General features: G+C 42.1%; 1 protein-coding gene across 2 annotated transcripts in view; it reads right to left on the reverse strand.

Moving 5' to 3' along the window:
* AsnRS (asparagine--tRNA ligase) overlaps nucleotides 1–21,530 on the reverse strand; it is a 160,454-nt gene that overhangs the window by 82,435 nt on the left and 56,489 nt on the right. For both annotated transcript variants that reach the window (XM_071665065.1, XM_071665064.1), the window contains one exon: nucleotides 14,003–14,155. In XM_071665065.1, coding sequence (XP_071521166.1) covers nucleotides 14,003–14,155 — 153 coding nt within the window. The remainder of the gene's footprint in view (nucleotides 1–14,002; nucleotides 14,156–21,530) is intronic.

Here is a 21,530-nt window from a genome sequence, read left to right on the forward strand (position 1 = left end):
ATAATGTTCTCGACTTCCACACATTTTTCAAGGCTCCCAAAATTTTTGCCCCCTCCCCCACCCTATGATCCACTTCCGCTTCCATGGTTCCATCCGCTGACAGATCCACTCCCAGATATCTAAAACACTTCACTTCCTCCAGTTTTTCTCCATTCAAACTCACCTCCCAATTGACTTGACCCTCAACCCTACTGTACCTAATAACCTTGCTCTTATTCACATTTACTCTTAACTTTCTTCTTCCACACACTTTACCAAACTCCGTCACCAGCTTCTGCAGTTTCTCACATGAATCCGCCACCAGCACTGTATATATATATATATATATATATATATATATATATATATATATATATATATATATATATATATATATATACCCATGCACACTATTCACACTGTCTGCCTTTATTCATTCCCATTGCCACCTTGCCACACATGGAATACCATCTCCCTCCCCACTCAAGTGTGCGAGGTAGCACTAGGAAAAGACAACAAAGGCCCCATTCGTTCACACTCAGTCTCTAGCTGTCATGCAATAATGCCCGAAACCACAGCTCCCTTTCCACATCCAGGCCTCACACAACTTTCCATGGTTTACCCCAGACACTTCACATGCACTGATTCAATCCACTGACAGCACGTCAACCCCGGTATACCACATCGATCCAATTCACTCTATTCCTTGCCCGCCTTTCACCCTTCTGCATGTTCAGGCCCCGATCACTCAAAATCTTTTTCACTCCATCTTTCCACCTCCAATTTGGTCTCCCACTTCTCGTTTCCTCCACCTCCGACACATATATCCTCTTGGTCAATCTTTCCTCACTCATTCTCTCCATGTGACCAAACCATTTCAAAACACCTCTTCTGCTCTCTCAACCATGCTCTTTTTATTTCCACACATCTCTCTTACCCTTACATTACTTACTTTATCAAACCACCTCACACCACACATTGTCCTCAAACATCTCATTTCCAGCACATCCACCCTCCTGCGCACAACTCTATCCATAGCCCACGCCTCGCAACCATACAACATTGTTGGAACCACTATTCCTTCAAACATACCCATTTTAGCTTTCCGAGATAATGTTCTCGACTTCCACACATTCTTCAAGGCTCCCAGGATTTTCGCCCCCTCCCCCACCCTATGATTCACTTCCACTTCCATGGTTCCATCTGCTGCCAGATCCACTCCCAGATATCTAAAACACTTTACTTCCTCCAGTTTTTCTCCATTCAAACTTACCTCCCAATTGACTTGACCCTCAACCCTACTGTACCTAATAACCTTGCTCTTATTCACATTTACTCTTAACTTTCTTCTTTCACACACCTTACCAAACTCAGTCACCAGCTTCTGCAGTTTCTCACATGAATCAGCCACTAGTGCTGTATCATCAGCAAACAACAACTGACTCACTTCCCAAGCTCTCTCATCCACAACAGACTTCATACTTGCCCCTCTTTCCAAAACTCTTGCATTTACCTCCCTAACAACCCCATCCATAAACAAATCAAACAACCATGGAGACATCACACACCCCTGCCGCAAACCTACATTCACTGAGAACCAATCACTTTCCTCTCTTCCTACACGTACACATGCCTTACATCCTCGATAAAAACTTTTCACTGCTTCTAACAACTTGCCTCCCACACCATATATTCTTAATACCTTCCACAGAGCATCTCTATCAACTCTATCATATGCCTTCTCCAGATCCATAAATGCTACATACAAATCCATTTGCTTTTCTAAGTATTTCTCACATACATTCTTCAAAGCAAATACCTGATCCACACATCCTCTACCACTTCTGAAACCATATATATATATATATATACACATAAAGGCCTATACACACACAGAAACATACATATACACATCATTTTATTTTTTTACTATACTTTGTTGCTGTCTCCCGTGTTAGTGAGGTAGCGCAAGGAAACAGATGAAAGAATGGCCCAACCCACCCACATACACATGTATATATATACACACACAGACACATACATATATACACATGTACATATTCATGCTTGCTTGCCTTCATCCATTCCTAGCATTATCCCGCCCCACAGAAAACAGCAATGATTCCCCCTGCTTCAGCAAGGTAGCACCAGGAAAACAGACAAAAAAAGGCCACATTTGTTCACATTCAGTAACTAGCTGTTGTGCGTAATGCACAAAAACCACAACTCCCTATCCACAAACAGGGCCCACACACCTTTCCATAGTTTACCCCACACGTTTCATATGCCCTGGTTCAGTCTCTGACAGAACGTCAACCCAGGTAAACCACTTTGTTCCAATTCACTATTCCTTACATGCCTCTCATCCTCCTGTATGTTCAGGCATTGATTGGTCAAGATCTTTTTCACTCTATCCTCTTACCCTCCTGTCTGTTTAGGCATTGATTGCTCAAAATCTTTTTCACTATCCTTTCACCTCCAATTTGGCCACCTGCTTCTCTTTGTTTCCTCCATCTCTGACACATATCCTATTCGTCAACCTTCCAAACTAATTCCCTCTATATGTCCACACCAGTTCAACACACCCTCTTCTGCTCTCAACCACACTCATTTTATTTTTACACATCTCTCTTACCCTTTCATTACTTACTTGATCAAACCACCTCACACCACATACTGTCCTCAAGCATTTCATTTCCAACACATCCACTCTCTGTACCACACTAACTACAGCCCATGCCTTACAACCATATAATATTGTTAGAACTACTATTCCTTCAAACATACCCATTTTTGCTCTCCAAGATAATGTTCTCTCTTTCCACGTGTTCTTCATCATTCCCAGAACCTTCACCCCCTCCTCCACCCTATGACTCACTTCTGCTTCCATGGTTCCATTCACTGCTAAGTCCACTCCCACATATCTAAAACATTCTTTTCCATTCATACTTCCATCATAATAAACTTGTCCCTCAACCCTGATTTACCTCGATTTAATTTACATATACTCTCAACTTTCTCCTTTCACACACTCTTCCAAACTAATTCTGCATTTTCTCACTTGAATTGGCCAACAGCGTAGTATCATTAGCAAACAGCAAATGACTCACTTCCTAGGCCTTCTCATCCCTAACAAACTGCATACTCACCCCTCTCTCCAAAAATCTTGTATATAACTCCCTCACCACACCCCATTCATAAACAAATTAAACAACCATGGTAATTTCACACACCCTTGCTATAGGCTGACCTTCACTATAAAACAATCACTCTCCTCTCTTCCTACTTGTACAGTACACATGCCTTACACCCTTGATAAGGACTTCTCACTGCTTCTGGCAGTTTACCTCCTATGCCATATATTCTTAAAACCATCCATAAAGCATCTCTACCAACCATACCAAATGCCCTCACCAGATCCACAAATACCATATCTGCTTTTTTAAGTATTTCTCACACACATTCTTTAAGTCAAACACCTGATCCAAACATCCTCTACCACTTCTGAAACCAAACTGCTCCTCCCCAATCTGATGCTCTGTACATGCCTTCACCGTCTTAATCAATACCATCTGATACAATTTTCCAAGTATTCTGAACAAACTTAAGCCTCTGTAGTTTGAATTCACCTTTATCCCCTTTGCCTTTATAAAATGGCATTATACATGTATTCCGCTCTTCACCATGATCCATACATACAATGAATATCATTACCAACCAATAAGTAACACATTCACCCCCTTTCTTAATAAGTCAACTGCAATACCATTCACCCCCACCGCCTTGCTGAATATCATCTGCAAGGCTTTCACCACCTCTTATCTTTTCACCAAACAACTCTCCATGACTCTCTTATTTTACATACCACACCGACCAAAATACCCGACGTCTGTCACTCTACCATTAAAATCATTTAACAATCCTTTAGGGGATAGGAGAGAAAGAATATTTCCCATGCATTCCTCACGTGTTGTAGAAGGCAACTAAAGGGGACAGGAGCGGGGGGGCCAGAAACCCTCCCCTCCTTGTATTTTAACTTTCTAAAAGGGAAAACAGAAGAAGGAGTCACACGGGGAGTGCTCATCCTCATCGAAGGCTCAGATTGGGGTGTCTAAATGTGTGTGGATGTAACCAAGATGAGAAAAAATGAGAGATAGGTAGTATGTTTGAGGAAAGGAACCTGGATGTTTTGGCTCTGAGTGAAACGAAGCTCAAGGGTAAAGGGGAAGAGTGGTTTGGGAATGTCTTGGGAGTAAAGTCAGAGGTTAGTGAGAGGACAAGAGCAAGGGAAGGAGTAGCACTACTCCTGAAACAGGAATTGTGGGAGTATGTGATAGAGTGTAAGAAAGTAAGTTCTAGATTGATATGGGTAAAATTGAAAGTTGATGGAGAGAGATGGGTGATTATTGGTGTATATGCACCTGGGCATGAGAAGAAAGATCAAGAGAGGCAAGTGTTTTGGGAGCAGCTGAATGAGTGTGTTAGTGGTTTTGATGCAAAAGACCAGGTTATAGTGATGGGTGATTGAATGCAAAGGTGAGTAATGTGGCAGTTGAGGGAATAATTGGAATACATGGGGTGTTCAGTGTTGTAAATGGAAATGGTGAAGAGCTTGTGGATTTATGTGCTGAGAATGGACTGGTGATTGGGAATACCTGGTTTAAAAAGCGAGATATACATAAGTATACGTATGTAAGTAGGCGAGATGGCCAAAGAGCGTTATTGGATTATGTGTTAATTGATAGGTGTGTGAAAGAGATACTTTTGGATGTTAATGTGCTGAGAGGTGCAGCTGGAGGGATGTCTGATCATTATCTTGTGGAGGCGAAGGTGAAGATTTGTAGGGGTTTTCAGAAAAGAAGAGAGAATGTTGGGGTGAAGAGGGTGGTGAGAGTAAGTGAGCTTGGGAAGGAGACTTGTGTGAGGAAGTACCAGGAGAGACTGAGTACAGAATGGAAAAAGGTGAGAACAAAGGAGGTAAGGGAAGTGGGGGGAGGAATGGGATGTATTTAGGGAAGCAGTAATGGCTTGCGCAAAAGATGCTTGTGGCATGAGAAGCGTGGGAGGTGGGTTGAGTAGAAAGGGTAGCGAGTGGTGGGATGAAGAAGTAAGATTATTAGTGAAAGAGAAGAGAGAGGCATTTGGACGATTTTTGCAGGGAAAAAATGCAAATGAGTGAGAGATGTATAAAAGAAAGAGGCAGGAGGTCAAGAGAAAGGTGCAAGAGGTGAAAAAGAGGGCAAATGAGAGTTGGGGTGAGAGAGTATCATTAAATTTTAGGGAGAATAAAAAGATTTTTGGAAGGAAGTAAATAAAGTGCGTAAGGCAAGGGAGCAAATGGGAACTTCAGTGAAGGGGCTAATAGGGAGGTGATAACATGTAGTTGTGATGTGAGAAGGAGATGAGATGGAGTATTTTGAAGGTTTGTTGAATGTGTTTGATGATAGAGTGGCAGATATAGGGTGTTTTGGTCGAGGTGGTGTGCAAAGTGAGAGGGTTAGGGAAAATGATTTGGTAGACAGAGAAGAGGTACTAAAAGCTTTGTGGAAGATGAAAGCTGGCAAGGCAGCAGGTTTGGATGGTATTGCAGTGGAATTTATTGAAAAAGGGGGTGACTGTATTGTTGACTGGTTGGTAAGGTTATTTAATGTATGTATAAGTCATGGTGAGGTGCCTGAGGATTGGCGGAATGCGTGCATAGAGCCATTGTACAAAGGCAAAGGGGATAAGAGTGAGTGCTCAAATTACAGAGGTATAAGTTCGCTGAGTATTCCTGGGAAATTTTATGGGAGGGTATTGATTGAGAGGGTGAAGGCATGTACAGAGCATCAGATTGGGGAAGAGCAGTGTGGTTTCAGAAGTGGTAGAGGATGTGTGGATCAGGTGTTTGCTTTGAAGAATGTATGTGAGAAATACTTAGAAAAGCAAATGGATTTGTATGTAGCATTTATGGATCTGGAGAAGGCATATGATAGAGTTGATAGAGATGCTAAGTGGAAGGTATTAAGAATATATGGTGTGGGAGGCAAGTTGTTAGAAGCAGTGAAAAGTATTTATCGAGGATGTAAGGCATGTGTACGTGTAGAAAGAGAGGAAAGTGATTAGTTCTCAGTGAATGTAGGTTTGTGGCAGGGGTGTGTGATGTCTCCATGGTTGTTTAATTTGTTTATGGATGGGGTTGTTACGGAGGTAAATGCAAGAGTTTTGGAAAGAGGGGCAAGTATGCAGTCTGTTGTGGATGAGAGAGCTTGGGAAGTGAGTCAGTTGTTGTTCGCTGATGATACAGCGCTGGTGGCTGATTCATGTGAGAAACTGCAGAAGCTTGTGACTGAGTTTGGTAAAGTTGTGAAAGAAGAAAGTTAAGAGTAAACGTAAACAAGAGCAAGGTTATTAGGTACAGTAGGGTTGAGGGTCAAGTCAATTGGGAGGTAAGTTTGAATGGAGAAAAACTGGAGGAAGTAAAGTGTTTTAGATATCTAGGAGTGGATCTGGCAGCGGATGGAACCATGGAAGCGGAAGTGAATCATAGGGTGGGGGAGGGGGCGAAAATTCTGGGAGCCTTGAAGAATGTGTGGAAGTCGAGAACATTATCTCAGAAAGCAAAAATGGGTATGTTTGAAGGAATAGTGGTTCCAACAATGTTGTACGGTTGCAAGGTGTGGGCTATGGATAGAGTTGTACGGAGGAGGGTGGATGTGCTGGAAATGAGATCTTTGAGGACAATATGTGGTGTGAGGTGGTTTGATCGAGTAAGTAATGTAAGGGTGAGAGAGATGTGTGGAAATAAAAAGAGTATGGTTGAGAGAGCAGAAGAGGGTGTTTTGAAATGGTTTGGGCACATGGAGAGAATGAGTGAGGAAAGATTGACGAAGAGGATATATGTGTCAGGGGTGGAGGGAACGAGAAGTGGGAGACCAAATTGGAGGTGGAAAGATGGAGTGAAAAATATTTTGAGTGATCAGGGCCTGAACATGCAGGAGGGTGAAAGGCGGGCAAGGAATAGAGTGAATTGGAACGATGTGGTATACCGGGGTCGACGTGCTGTCAATGGATTGAACCAGGGCATGTGAAGCATATGGGGTAAACCATGGAAAGTTCTGTGGGGCCTGGATGTGGAAAGGGAGCTGTGGTTTCGGTGCATTATTACATGACAGCTAGAGACTGAGTGTGAACGAATGGGGCCTTTGTTGTCTTTTCCTAGCGCTACCCCGCACACATGAGGGGGGAGGGGGTTGTTATTCCATGTGTGGCGGGGTGGCGATGGGAATAAATAAAGGCAGACAGTATGAATTATGTTATATTTTATTTTATTTTGCTTAGTCACTGTCTCCCGCGTTTGCGAGGTAGCACAAGGAAACAGATGAAAGAAATGGCCCAACCCACCCCCATACACAATGTATATACATACACGTCCACACACGCAAAATATACATACCTATAAATCTCAATGTACACATATATATACACACACAGACACATACATATATACCCATGCACACAATTCACACTGTCTGCCTTTATTCATTCCATCGCGACCTCACCACACATGGAATACCATCCCCCTCCACCCTCATGTGTGCGAGGTAGCACTAGGAAAAGACAACAAAGGCCCCACTCGTTCACACTCAGTCTCTAGCTGTCATGCAATAATGCCCGAAACCACAGCTCCCTTTCCACATCCACGCCCCACAGAACTTTCCATGGTTTACCCCAGACACTTCACATGCTCTGATTCAATCCACTGACAGCACGTCAACCCCGGTACACAACATTGATCCAATTCACTCTATTCCTTGCCTGCCTTTCACCCTTCTGCATGTTCAGGCCCCGATCACACAAAATCTTTTTCACTCCATCTTTCCACCTCCAATTTGGTCTCCCACTTCTCCTCGTTCCCTCCACCTCCGACACATATATCCTCTTGGTCAATCTTTCCTCACTCATTCTCTCCATGTGCCCAAACCATTTCAAAACACCCTCTTCTGCTCTCTCAACCATGCTCTTTTTATTTCCACACATCTCTCTTACCCTTACATTACTTACTCAATCAAACCACCTCACACCACACATTGTCCTCAAACATATCATTTCCAGCACATCCACCCTCCTCCGCACAACTCTATCCATAGCCCATGCCTTGCAACCATACAACATTGTTGGAACCACTATTCCTTCAAACATACCCATTTCTGCTTTCCGAGATAATGTTCTCAACTTCCACACATTCTTCAAGGCTCCCAGGATTTTTGCCCCCTCCCCCACCCTACGATTCACTTCCGCTTCCATGGTTCCATCCGCTGCCAGATCCACTCCCAGATATCTAAAACACTTTAGTTCCTCCAGTTTTTCTCCATTCAAACTTACCTCCCAATTGACTTGACCCTCAACTATGTACCTAATGAATTATGTACATATGTATATATGTATATGTCTGTGTGTGTGGACGTGTATGTATATACATGTGTATGAGGGTGGGTTGGGCCATTTCTTTCGTCTGTTTCCTTGCGCTACCCCGCTAATGCGGGAGACAGCGACAAAGCAAAATAAATGAAAATAAATAAATAACAATCCTTTAAAATACTCCCTCCATCTCCTCACTCCATCACTACCTGTTATCACTTCCCCTCCAGCTTCCTTCACTGGTCCCCATTTGTTCTCTTGTTTTTAGGACATTATTTATTCCCTTCCAAAACATCTTTTTATTCTCCCTAAAGTTTCATGATAATCTTTGACCCCAACTCTCATTTGCCCACTTTTTCAACCTTGCATCTACCTCTTGACCTCCCGCTGCTTTCTCATACATCTAAGCATCATCACTTCTACCTTGTAAGTACCACCCAAACGCTTTTCTCTTTCATTGGTAACTTTACAATTTCATCCCACCACTCACTACCTTTTTTAACCTGCCAATCTCCCACCTTTTGCATGCCACATGCATCTCTTGCACACACCATCACTGCTTCCATAAGTGACTAACAGAGTGTCACAGTTTTTCTGTATGGGACCATTACTTTTCTTAATCTATGAAAATGACTTTCCTGAAGGTATGGTCTCCTACTACTGTGTCTGCAGATGATGTCATGTGAGAAGTGAAAAGCAAGGAGGATTGCATCAACTTACAAGGGTACCTAAAGGGACTCCATAGGTGGTCTGATACATGACTGATGAAATTCAACTCAAGCAACTGTAAAGCAATAAGGATGTGATAAAGTGAAAGAAAGCCTCAGTAAGACTATTATCTAGTAGGAAATAAGCCTCAAGATAATTTATGTGAAAAGGACTTGGGCTGACACTGTCTTTAGACTCCCGCATTAGGAAAACATTTAAGGACACAAACTGTTTGCTGGCATATATTAGAAAAGCTTCTTAGAATAAGGATAAAGTAAATATTTAGGTGAAAAAGAGGGCAAATGTGAGTTGGGGTAAGAGAGTATCATTAAATTGTTGGAAAAATAAAAAGATGTTTTGGAAGGAGGTAAACAAAGTGCGTAAGACAAGCGAACAAATGGGAACATTGGTGAAAGGGGCAAATGGGTAGGCAATAACAAGTGGTGGTGAAGTGAGGACATGGAGTGAGTATTTTGAAGGTTTGTTGAATGTGTTTGATGATAGAGTGGCAGATATAGAGTGTTTCGGTTGAGGTGGTATGTGAAGTGAGAAGGTCAGGGAGAATGGTTTGGCAAACAGAAAAGAGGTAGTGAAAGCTTTGCGGAAGATGAAAGCCAGCAAGGCAGTAAGTTTGGACAGTATTACAGCGGAATTTATTCAAAAAGGGGGTGACTGTGAAGTTGACCGGTTGGTAAGGACATTTAATGTATGTATGGTTTATGGTGAAGTGCCTGAGGATTGGCAGAATGCATGCATAGTGCCACTGTACAATGACAAAGGGGATAAAGGTGAGTGTTCAAATTACAGAGGTATAAGTTCGTCGAGTATTCCTGGGAAATTATATGGTAGGATATTGATTGAGAGGGTACAGGCATGTACTGAGCATCAGATCGGGGAAGAGCAGTGTGGTTTCAGAAGTGGTAGAGGATATGTGGATCAGGTGTTTGCTTTGAAGAATGTATGTGAAAAATACTTAGAAAAACAAATGGATTTGTATGTAGCATTTATGGCTCTGGATTAGGCATATGATAGAGATGATTTGTGGAAGGTATTAAGAGTATGTGATAGAATGTAAGAAAGTAAATTCTCGATTAATATGGGTAAAACTGAATGTTGATGGAGAGAGATGGGTGATTATTGGTGCATATGCACCTGGGCATGAGAAGAAAGATCATGAGAGGCAAGTGTTTTGGGAGCAGCTGAATGAGTGTGTTAGTGGTTTTGATGCACGAGACCGGGTTATAGTGATGGGTGATTTGAATGCAAAGGTGAGTAATGTGGCAGTTGAGGGAATAATTGGTATACATGGGGTGTTCAGTGTTGTAAATGGAAATGGTGAAGAGCTTGTAGATTTATGTGCTGAAAAAGGACTGATGATTGGGAATACCTGGTTTAAAAAGTGAGATATACATAAGTATACTTATGTAAGTAGGAGAGATGGCCAGAGAGCGTTATTGGATTACGTGTTAATTGACAGGCGCGCGAAAGAGAGACTTTTGGATGTTAATGTGCTGAGAGGTGCAACTGGAGGGATGTCTGATCATTATCTTGTGGAGGCTAAGGTGAAGATTTGTATGGGTTTTCAAAAAAGAAGAGTGAATGTTGGGGTGAAGAGGGTGGTGAGAGTAAGTGAGCTTGGGAAGGAGACTTGTGTGAGGAAGTACCAGGAGAGACTGAGTACAGAATGGAAAAAGGTGAGAACAATGGAAGTAAGGGGAGTGGGGGAGGAATGGGATGTATTTAGGGAATCAGGGATGGATTGCGCAAAAGATGCTTGTGGCATGAGAAGAGTGGGAGATGGGTTGATTAGAAAGGGTAGTGAGTGGTGGGATGAAGAAGTAAGAGTATTAGTGAAAGAGAAGAGAGAGGCATTTGGACGATTTTTGCAGGGAAAAAATGAAATTGAGTGGGAGATGTATAAAAGAAAGAGACAGGAGGTCAAGAGAAAGGTGCAAGAGGTGAAAAAAAGGGCAAATGAGAGTTGGGGTGAGAGAGTATCATTAAATATTAGGGAGAATAAAAAGATGTTCTGGAAGGAGGTAAATAAAGTGTGTAAGACAAGGGAGCAAATGGGAACTTCAGTGAAGGGCGCAAATGGGGAGGTGATAACAAGTAGTGGTGATGTGAGAAGGAGATGGAGTGAGTATTTTGAAGGTTTGTTGAATGTGTTTGATGATAGAGTGGCAGATATAGGGTGTTTTGGTCGAGGTGGTGTGCAAAGTGAGAGGGTTAGGGAAAATGATTTGGTAAGCAGAGAAGAGGTAGTAAAAGCTTTGCGGAAGATGAAAGCCGGCAAGGCAGCAGGTTTGGATGGTATTGCAGTGGAATTTATTAAAAAAGGGGGTGACTGTATTGTTGACTGGTTGGTAAGGTTATTTAATGTATGTATGACTCATGGTGAGGTGCCTGAGGATTGGCGGAATGTGTGCATAGTGCCATTGTACAAAGGCAAAGGGGATAAGAGTGAGTGCTCAAATTACAGAGGTATAAGTTTGTTGAGTATTCCTGGTAAATTATATGGGAGGGTATTGATTGAGAGGGTGAAGGCATGTACAGAGCATCAGATTGAGGAAGAGCAGTGTGGTTTCAGAAGTGGTAGAGGATGTGTGGATCAGGTGTTTGCTTTGAAGAATGTATGTGAGAAATACTTAGAAAAGCAAATGGATTTGTATGTAGCATTTATGGATCTGGAGAAGGCATATGATAGAGTTGATAGAGATGCTCTGTGGAAGGTATTAAGAATATATGGTGTGGGAGGCAAGTTGCTACAAGGATTGAAAAGTTTTTATCGAGGATGTAAGGCATGTGTATGAGTAGGAAGAAAAGAGTGACTGATTCCCAGTGAGTGTCGGATTGCAGCAGAGGTGCGTGATGTCTCCGTGGTTGTTTAATTTGCTTATCGATGGGGTTGTTAGGGAGGTGAATGCAAGAGTTTTGGTGAAAGGCAAGTATGCAGTTTGTTGTGGATGAGAGAGCTTGGGTAGTGAGTCAGTTGTTGTTCGCTGATGATACAGTACTGGTGGCTGATTTGGTTGGGAAACTGCAGAAGCTAGTGACTGAGTTTGGTGAAGTGTGTGAAAGAAGAAAGCTGAGAGTAAATGTGAATAAGAGCAAGGTAATTAGGTCAAGTAGGGTTGAGGGACATGTTAATTGGGAGGTAAGTCTGAATGGAGAAAAACTGGAGGAAGTGAAGTGTTTTGGATATCTGGGAGTGGATTTAGCAGCGGATGGAACCATGGTAGTGGAAGCGAGTCACAGGGTGGGGGATGGGGCGAAGGTTCTGGGAGCATTGAAGAATGTGTGGAAGGCAAGAACATTATCTTGGAGAGCAAAAATGGGTATGTTTGAAGGAACAGTGGTTCCAACAATGTTATATGGTTGTGAGGCATGGGCTATAGATAGGGTTGTGCAGAGGAAGGTGGATGTGTTGGAAATGAGATGTTTGAGAACAATTATGTGGTGTACGGTGGTTTGATCAAGTAAGTAATTTCTGAAAGGGTAAGAGAGATGTGTGGTAATAAAAAGAGTGTGCATGAGAGTGCAGAAGAGCATGTGCTGAAATAGTTTGGTCACATGGAGAGGATGAGTGAGGAAAGATTGACCAAGAGGATACATGTGTCAGAGGGGGAGGAAACAGAGAGAAGTGGGAGACCAAATTGGAGGTGGAAGGATGGAGTGAAAAAGATTGCGAGCGATTCGGGCCTGAACGTACAGGAGGGTGAAAGGCATGCAAGGAATAGAGCGAATTGGAACGATGTGGTATACCGGGGTCTATGTGCTGTCAATGGATTGAACCAGGGCATGTGAAGCATCTGGGGTAAACCATGGAAAGTTTTGTGAGGCCTGGATGTGGAAGGGGAGCTGTGGTTTCGGTGCATCATACATGACAGCTGGAGACTGAGCATGAATGAATGTGGCCTTTGTTGTCTTTTCCTAGCGCTACCTTGTGCATGTGGGGGGACGGAGTGCTGTTTTTCATGTGTGGGGGGGTGGCGACGGGAATGAATGAAGGCAGCAAGTATGAATATGTACATGTGTATATATGTTTATGTCTGTGTTTGTATATGTATGTATACGTCGAGATGTATAGGTATGTATATGTGCGTGTGTGGGCGTTTATGTATATACATGTGTATGTGGGTGGGTTGGGCCATTCTTTCATCTGTTTCCTTGTGCTACCTCGCTAACAAGGAAGACAGCGATTGAGTATAATAATAAATATTTAGCAAGTGTCCATATCCTATATAATGCTTAAACTAGATTACACTTCTCAAGTTTGGTTACTGAATCTAAAGAAACACAAGGAGCATATAAAAGTCTAAGTATGGCAACAAACACGGTACCAAAATTATGAAAGCTGAGTTACATGGAAAGGCTGGAGGACTTTAAATCTGCCCACCTAGGAAAAATGAAGAGTGAAGGGAGGCCTGATCACAACCTTTGAGATTTTAAAACCATATGATGTTTTAGGCATCAGACAGTCCTTCAAATGATGTAGGGATAGAGCAACCATATGACATAACATGAAATCAAGCAAAATCTTGTTAAAAAAAGATGTAAAGAAGTACTTTTACAGTATCAGTGGTGGATAAATGGAGGAGAATGACTGTGGATATGGTTAATGCTAAGAGCATACATAGTAGATGGTAAAGTGTTTAACAGATGGTTTCCTGAGTGTGTAAAACTCACTCCCTGTAATAGGTAATAATAGAGTAATTCAGACTTTCAAAATTAAGAAATATAAAAAAGTTATTGCATTTGTGTTTGGTGCCGTTTCCCAAAGATAAAGCACGAGAACTCATGCATCTGCATCTAGAAATCATTACTGGATGTGACTTAGTCCTGACATTTGTTTACTTGGTCTTATGAAACATACAAATCAAAACTGTAAAGCAAACTTTCACGATAATCATACCTTAGAACAATTTTCACCTCTAATCATCAGATGACGCTCATCCAATTGTACATCTGGGTTAGACAGTTGATTGATCTTTGCCTCTGCACCACCTGCAGGTGACTCTCCAACAAGCTCCCAAAAATCCACTTGAAGTTCATGTCCACCCGGTGCCTGGAAAAGCCAAACCACAACCTAAATCTAATGAGGAAGTACAGTACATTCATAAAGAGGTATTATTAAAGAAAGTAATTAAACATCATGGACAAGGTTTATGGATAATGTGTTACAACCTGGCCAAGCAATGTTATCATCTCGACACTCAAAAATGCAAAGTGGTGTCTCTAAAGCATGAGAGATTCCCAAGGATATTATAAAAGAAAATCAGAATTAGCACCTCTCAACCCTCAGTGTTTTGTGTGAGGATGCACTGGCCTTCCCCACGCTTAATTATCTAGTCAACCATGGTAACAACAGCTTGCTCAGCTTGGGCCAACTTTTTGCCAATCAAAGACTGCCACTGGGATGATGTCATTGGATCCTCTAGCCATTTGTTAAACAGTTCAAATTTGCAAATTTTAGATGTCAACTGAAAAGGGGCAGACAAGTGCAGAGGGAAAAAAAAAAAGTAAAAGGTTTTTCAGTTTTCAAAATCTCTCTCTCTCTTTAATGTGTTCCAAGAGAATAAAAGAATACCATGACATTGCCTATAACTTGTAGCCAGAATCCTACATTATGAGATTAGTTATGGAGACAATATCTCCTTGCAAATAGTTTTAAGTATATGGATTAGGCTGCTCACATCCTACATAAAAGCCAAAACTAGAATATGCTTCAACGCTTCAACAGTTTGGTCACCACAACTCGAGAAGAACAAAGAATTAATAAAAAAGGTTCAGAGGAGGGCGACAAAGATGGTACCAGAAATAAGAAAGCCAAGTGACAGCTAAAGTCTAGATGCCTTAAATATACCCACCTTGGAAGAGAAAATAGAGAGGGATGATATAATCACAACCTATAAGATTTCAAAACAAAGTCATGACATATACAGTGAATAGTTCTTTGGAAGATGTAGAGATGGAGTAACCAGAGAACATAGCAAGAAATTAGGAAACTTGCTAAAAAAAGACAAGTACCACCTTTACAGTATAAGAGTAGAGGATAAGTGGAATAAAATGACTGAGGACATGGTTAGTGGTAAGAGCACACAAATTCAAATTGTACGATAGATGAAAATGTTCAAGAGATTGGTTCCCAGAAGTATAAAATTCTCTCTGGAGAGAGAGAGAGAGAGAGAGAGAGAGAGAGAGAGAGAGAGAGAGAGAGAGAGAGAGAGAGAGAGAGAGAGAGAGAGAGAGCACCTACAACGTGATTTAGCCAAAATGGACAGGCTAGCATAATTCATGGTTCATCTAGGACTGATTTCAACCATATGACAAGTTCACTTCTAAGCATTTTTGTAGTTCTTTAATGTAAGTTTATTGTCTCTCTGGGGATAGAGGAGAAAGAATACTTCCCATACATTCCCTGCGTGTCGTAGAAGGCTACTAAAGGGGACAGGTGCAGGATAGAAACCCTTCCCTCCTTGTATCTAAACTTTCTAAAAGGAGAAACTGAAGAAGGAGTCATGCAGGGAGTACTCATCCTCCTCGAAGGCTCAGATTGGGGTGTCTAAATGTGTGTGGATGTAACCAAGATGAGAAAAAGGAGAGATAGGTAGTACGTTTAAGGAAAGGAACCTGGATGCTTTGGCTCTGAGTGAAACGAAGCTCAAGGGTAAAGGGGAAGAGTGGTTTAGAAATGTTTTGGGAGTAAAGTCAGGGGTTGGTGTGAGAACAAGAGCAAAGGAAAGAGTAGCACTACTCCTGAAACAGGAGTTGTGGGAGTATGTGATAGAGTGTACAAAAGTAAACTCTCAATTGATATGGGTAAAACTGAAAGTGGATGGAGAGAGATGGGTGATTATTGGGGCCTATGCACCTGAGCATGAGGTGAAAGATCATGAGGCAAGTGTTTTGGGAGCAGCTGAGTGAGTGTGTTAGCAGTTTTGATGCACGAGACCGGGTTATAGTGATGGGTGATTTGAATGCAAAGGCGAGTAATGTGGGAGCTGAGGGAATAATTGGTGTACATGGGGTGTTCAGTGTTGTAAATGGAAATGGAAGAGCTTGTAGATTTGTGTGCTGAAAAAGGACTGGTGATGGGGAATAACTGGTTTAAAAGAGAGACATACAGATGTATGTAAGTAGTAGAGATGGCCAGGGAGCGTTATTGGATTACGTGTTAACTGATAGGTGAGTGAAAGAGACTTTTGGATGCTGAGAGGTGCAACTAGAGGGATGTCTGATCATTATCTTGTGGAGGCAAGGGTGAAGATTTGTAGAGGTTTTAGAGAGAGAGAAAAAAAAAAAAAAAAAAAAAAAGGGGTGACGAGAGTGGTGAGAGTAAGTGACTTGCAAAGGAGACTTGTGTGAGGATGTACCAGGAGACTGAATGCAGAATGGAAAAAGGTGAGAGCAAAGGACATAAGGGGAGTGGGGGAGGAATGGGATGTATTTAGGGAAACAGCGATGGTTTGCGCAAAAGATGCTTATGGCATGGGAAGCGTGGGAGATGGACAGATTAGAAAGAGTAGTGAGTGGTGGGATGAAGAAGTAAGATTATTAGTGAAAGAGAAGAGAAAGGCATTTGGGCAATTTTGGCAAGGAAATAGTGCAAATGACTGGGAGATGTATAAAAGAAAGAGGCAGGAGGTGAGAAAGAGGGCAAATGAGGGTTGGGGTGAGAGAGTATCATTAAATTTAAGGGAGAATAAAAAGATGTTATGGAAGGAGATAAATAAAGCGTGTAAGACAAGAGAACAAATGGGAACATCGGTGGAGGGGAATAATGGGGAGGTAATAACGAAAAGTGGTGATGTGAGAAGGAGATGGAGTGAGTATTATGAAGGTCTGTTGAAACTGTTAGATGATAGAGTGGCAGATATAGGTTGTTTTGGAAAAGGTGATGTGCAAAAAGAGAGGGTCAGGGAGAATGGTTTGGTAAACAGAGAAGAGGTAGTGAAAGCTTTGTGGAAGATGAAAGCTGGCAAGGGGGCGGGAGGGTTTGGTTGGTACTGCAATGGAATTCATAAAAAAAGGGGGTGACTGTGTTGTTGACTGATCAGTGAGGATATTCATTGTATGTATGGCTCATGGTGAAGAGCCTGAGGATTGGCAGAATGCATGCATAGTGCCATTGTACAAAGGCAAAGGGGATAAAGGCGAGTGTTCAAATTACAGAGGTATAAGTTTGTTGAGTATTCCTGGGAAATTATATGGGAGGGTACTGATTGAGAGGGTGAAGGCATGTACAGAGTATAGGATTGGGGAAGAGCAGTGTAGTTTCAGAAGTGGTAGGGGATGTGTGGATCAGGTGTTTGCTTTGAAGAATGTACGTGAGAAATACTTAAAAAAGCAGATGTATCTGAAGAAAGCATATGATAATAGTAGATAGAGATGCTTTGTGGAAGGTTTTAAGAGTATATGGTATGGGAGGCAAGTTGGTAGAAGCAGTGAAAAGTTTTTATAAAGGATGTAAGGCATATGTATAAGTAGGAAGAGAGGAAAGTGATTGGTTCCCAATGAATGTCGGTTTGCAGCAGGGGTGCGTGATGTCTCAATGGTTGTTCAATTTGTTTATGGATGGGGTTGTTAGGGAGGTGAATGCATGAGTTTTGGAGACAGGGACAAGTATGCAGTCTGTTGTAGATGAGAGAGCTTGGGAAGTGAGTCAGTTGTTGTTCGCTGATGATACAGCACTGGAGGCTGATTCAGGTGAGAAACTGCAGAGGATGGTGACTGAGTTTGGTAAAGAGTGTGAAAAAAAGTTGAGAGTAAATGTGAATAAGAGTAAGCATATTAGGTACAGTAGGGTTAAGGGGCAAGTCATTTGAGAGGTAAGTTTGAATGGAGAAAAACTGGAGGAAGTAAAGTGTTTTAGATATCTGGGAGTGGATTTGGCAGAGGATGGAACCATGGAAGTGAGTCACAGGGTGGGAGAGGGGGCGAAGGTTCTGGTTGAATTGAAGAAAGTGTGGAAAGTGAGAGCATTATCTCGGAAAGCAAAAATGGGTATGTTTGAAGGAATAGGGGCTCCAACAATGTTATATGGTTGCAAGGCATGGGCAATAGATAAGGTTTTGCGGAGGAGGGTGGATGTGTTGGAAATGACATGTTTGAGGACAATAAGTGTGTGAGGTGATTTGATTAAGTTATGAAAGGGTAAGAGAGATATGTGGTCATAAAAAGAGTGTGGTTGAGAGAGCAGAAAAGGTGTATTGAAAAGGTTTGGTCACATGGAGAGAAAAAGCGAGGAAAGATTGACAAAGAGGATGAAAGATTGACAAAGACGATACATGTGCATGTATATATATGTATATGTCTGTGTATGAAGGGGTAAGAGAGATGTGTTATAATAAAGAGTATGGTTGAGAGAGCAGAAGAGGGTGTTTTGAAATGGTTTGGGCACATGGAGAGAATGAGTGAGGAAAGATTGACAAAGATGATATACGTGTCAGAGGTGGAGGGAACGAGGAGAAGTGGGAGACCAAATTGGAGGTGGAAAGATGGAATGAAAAAGATTTTGAGTGATCGGGGCCTGAACATGCAGGAGGGTGAAAGGCGTGCAAGGAATAGAGTGAATTGGAGCAATGTGGTATACCGGGGTTGACATGCTGTCAATGGATTGAACCAGGGCATGTGAAGCGTCTGCGGTAAACCATGGAAAGTTCTGTGGGGCCTGGATGTGGAAGGGAGCTGTGGTTTTGTTGCATTGTACATGACAGCTAGAGACTGAGTGTGTATGAATGTGGCCTTTGTTGTCTTTCCTAGCGCTACCTCGTGCACATGAGGGGGGGAGGGGGTTTTCATTTCATGTGTGGCGGGGTGGCGACAGGAATGAATAAGGGCAGACTACGAATTATGTACATGTGTATATATGTATATGTCTGTGTATGTATATATATGTATACGCTGTGATGCATAGGTATGTATATGTGCGTGTGTGGACGTGTACGTATATACATGTGTATGAGGGTGGAATGGGCCATTCTTTCGTCTGTTTCCTTGCGCTACCTCGCTAACGTGGGAGACAGCGACAAAGTATTCTATTCATTTATCTATTCAGCTTTGTCGCTGTCTCCCGCGTTAGCGAGGTAGCGCAAGGAAACAGACGAAAGAATGGCCCAACCCGCCCACATACACATGTATATACACACATGTCCACACACGCAAAATACACATACCTATACATCTCAATGTACACATATATATACACACACAGACATATACATATATACACATGTACATTATTCATACAGTCTGCCTTTATCTATTCCCATCGCCACCTCGCCACACATGGAATAACATCCCCCTCCCCCCTCATGTGTGCGAGGTAACGCTAGGAAAAGACAACAAAGGCCCCATTCGTTCACACTCAGTCTCCAGTGGTCATGTAATAATGCACCGAAACCACAGCTCCCTTTCCACATCCAAGCCCCACAGAACTTTCCATGGTTTACCCCAGACGCTTCACATGCCCTGGTTCAATCCATTGACAGCACGTCCACCCCTGTATACCACATCGTTCCAATTCACTCTATTCCTTGAACGCCTTTCACCCTCAAGCATGTTCAGGCCCCAATCACTCAATCTTTTTCACTCCTTCTTTCCACCTCCAATTTGGTCTCCCACTTCTCCTCGTTCCCTCTACCTCTGACACATATATCCTCTTTGTCAATCTTTCCTCACTCATTCTCTCCATGTGACCAAACCATTTCGAAACACCCTCTTCTGCTCTCTCAACCACACTCTTTTTATTTCCACACATCTCTCTTACCCTTACATTACTTGCTCGATCAAACCACCTCACACCACATATTGTCCTCAAAGATCTCATTTTCAGCACATCCACCCTCCTGCGCACAACTCTATCCATAGCCCACGCCTCACAACCATACAACATTGTTGGAACCACTATTCCTTCAAACTTACCCATTTTTGCTTTATGAGATAATGTTCTCGACTTCCACACATTCTTCAAGGCTCCCAGAATTTTCGTCCCCTCCCCCACCCTACGATTCACTTCCACTCCCATGGTTCCATCCACTGCCAGATCCACTCCCAGATATCTAAAACACTTTACTTCCTCCAGTTTTTCTCCATTCAAACTTACCCCCCAACTGACTTGACCCTCAACCCTACTGTACCTAATAACCTTGCTCTTATTCACATTTACTCTAAACTTTCTTCTTTCACACAGCGACAAAGTATAATAAATAGATAAATAAATATAGTCTGTGTATGTATATATATATATATGTATGTATAGGTACGTATATGTGCGTGTGTGGATGTGTATGTAGGTGGGTTGGGTCATTCTTTCGTCTGTTTCCTTGCACTCCCTTGCGAGACAGCAACAAAGTATAATAAAAAAATAAAACATTGAAAAACTATAGAAATATTTAAAAAAAAACATAACATATGGTTGAAACCAGTCCTAGATGAACCAAGAATTTATGATGAGAGAGAGAGAGAGAGAGAGAGAGAGAGAGAGAGACTCTCTCTTCCTAGAAGAAAATGGGATATCAACCAAGGAAGACATAACTGAAGGAGTGTCAGTCACTAAAATTATCTGTCCCACACTGGGAAAAACTATATCCCAAAAAATGACTACCTTCACAAAAACTTTTCCCATAAAATGTGCAAAGGGAAGATCAATATGGTTCCAGTAATTCGAATAAATGGTAGAATATCTATTGCAAATGCCCCAACTTCTAGAACTGCAGATAAATAAGGTGGTATAATGCAATGGTTCTGGTGGTAAAGGGGGTCCACCTTGGGTACAACTCCTATGGAAAGGATCCAACTGAATGCCTCCTTCCCTGTAAACATTTGCTGATATATTGTCTGATTAGGCAGGAACCTCTGCAAGCACTACACTAGAGTTGACCTCTGCCAGTGGCCTATTAAGGATGAGGCACTAAAGCTAAGAAGTGGCACTGGAGTTTATCACTAATGAAGACAATGTTGTCCTGGCCACTCCCTTGAGGCATCAGAGATACAAACAGACAGAGATACTGTCTCTTCTCAAGAGGGAATCTACCTCTATGAGAGGCAGGATTTTACAAGAACCTTTACAAATCAGGCAAAGGAACATAGTTTTGTCAATTCGAATAAAATCCCAGACCAGTGATTCAGGTTATTCTGGAAGATGAAAAAATATCAAACTAATAGCTACCTTTTCTTGGTATGGAAGGACTTTTGTGCCTCCATCCAAGGGTCCATACTTACAAGACTCTGTGAAGAATGATAGCCCCATACTTGAATCAATGCATCCAGCCAACAAACCAATGGCCCCATATCCCTAGCATCATGGAGTGCTACGAATCTCCAGGTTCCCATCTAACTAAACTACCAATGAGAGGCAGGGTTTAAACAGGAGTAGCAGTACTGACCCTTCTCACAACCTTTCCTAATATGATAGACCAGCCACATTTTCTATTCACTAA

This window comes from Panulirus ornatus, chromosome 9 (genome assembly GCF_036320965.1).
Source record: "Panulirus ornatus isolate Po-2019 chromosome 9, ASM3632096v1, whole genome shotgun sequence".
In the NCBI taxonomy this organism is placed as follows: domain Eukaryota; kingdom Metazoa; phylum Arthropoda; class Malacostraca; order Decapoda; family Palinuridae; genus Panulirus; species Panulirus ornatus.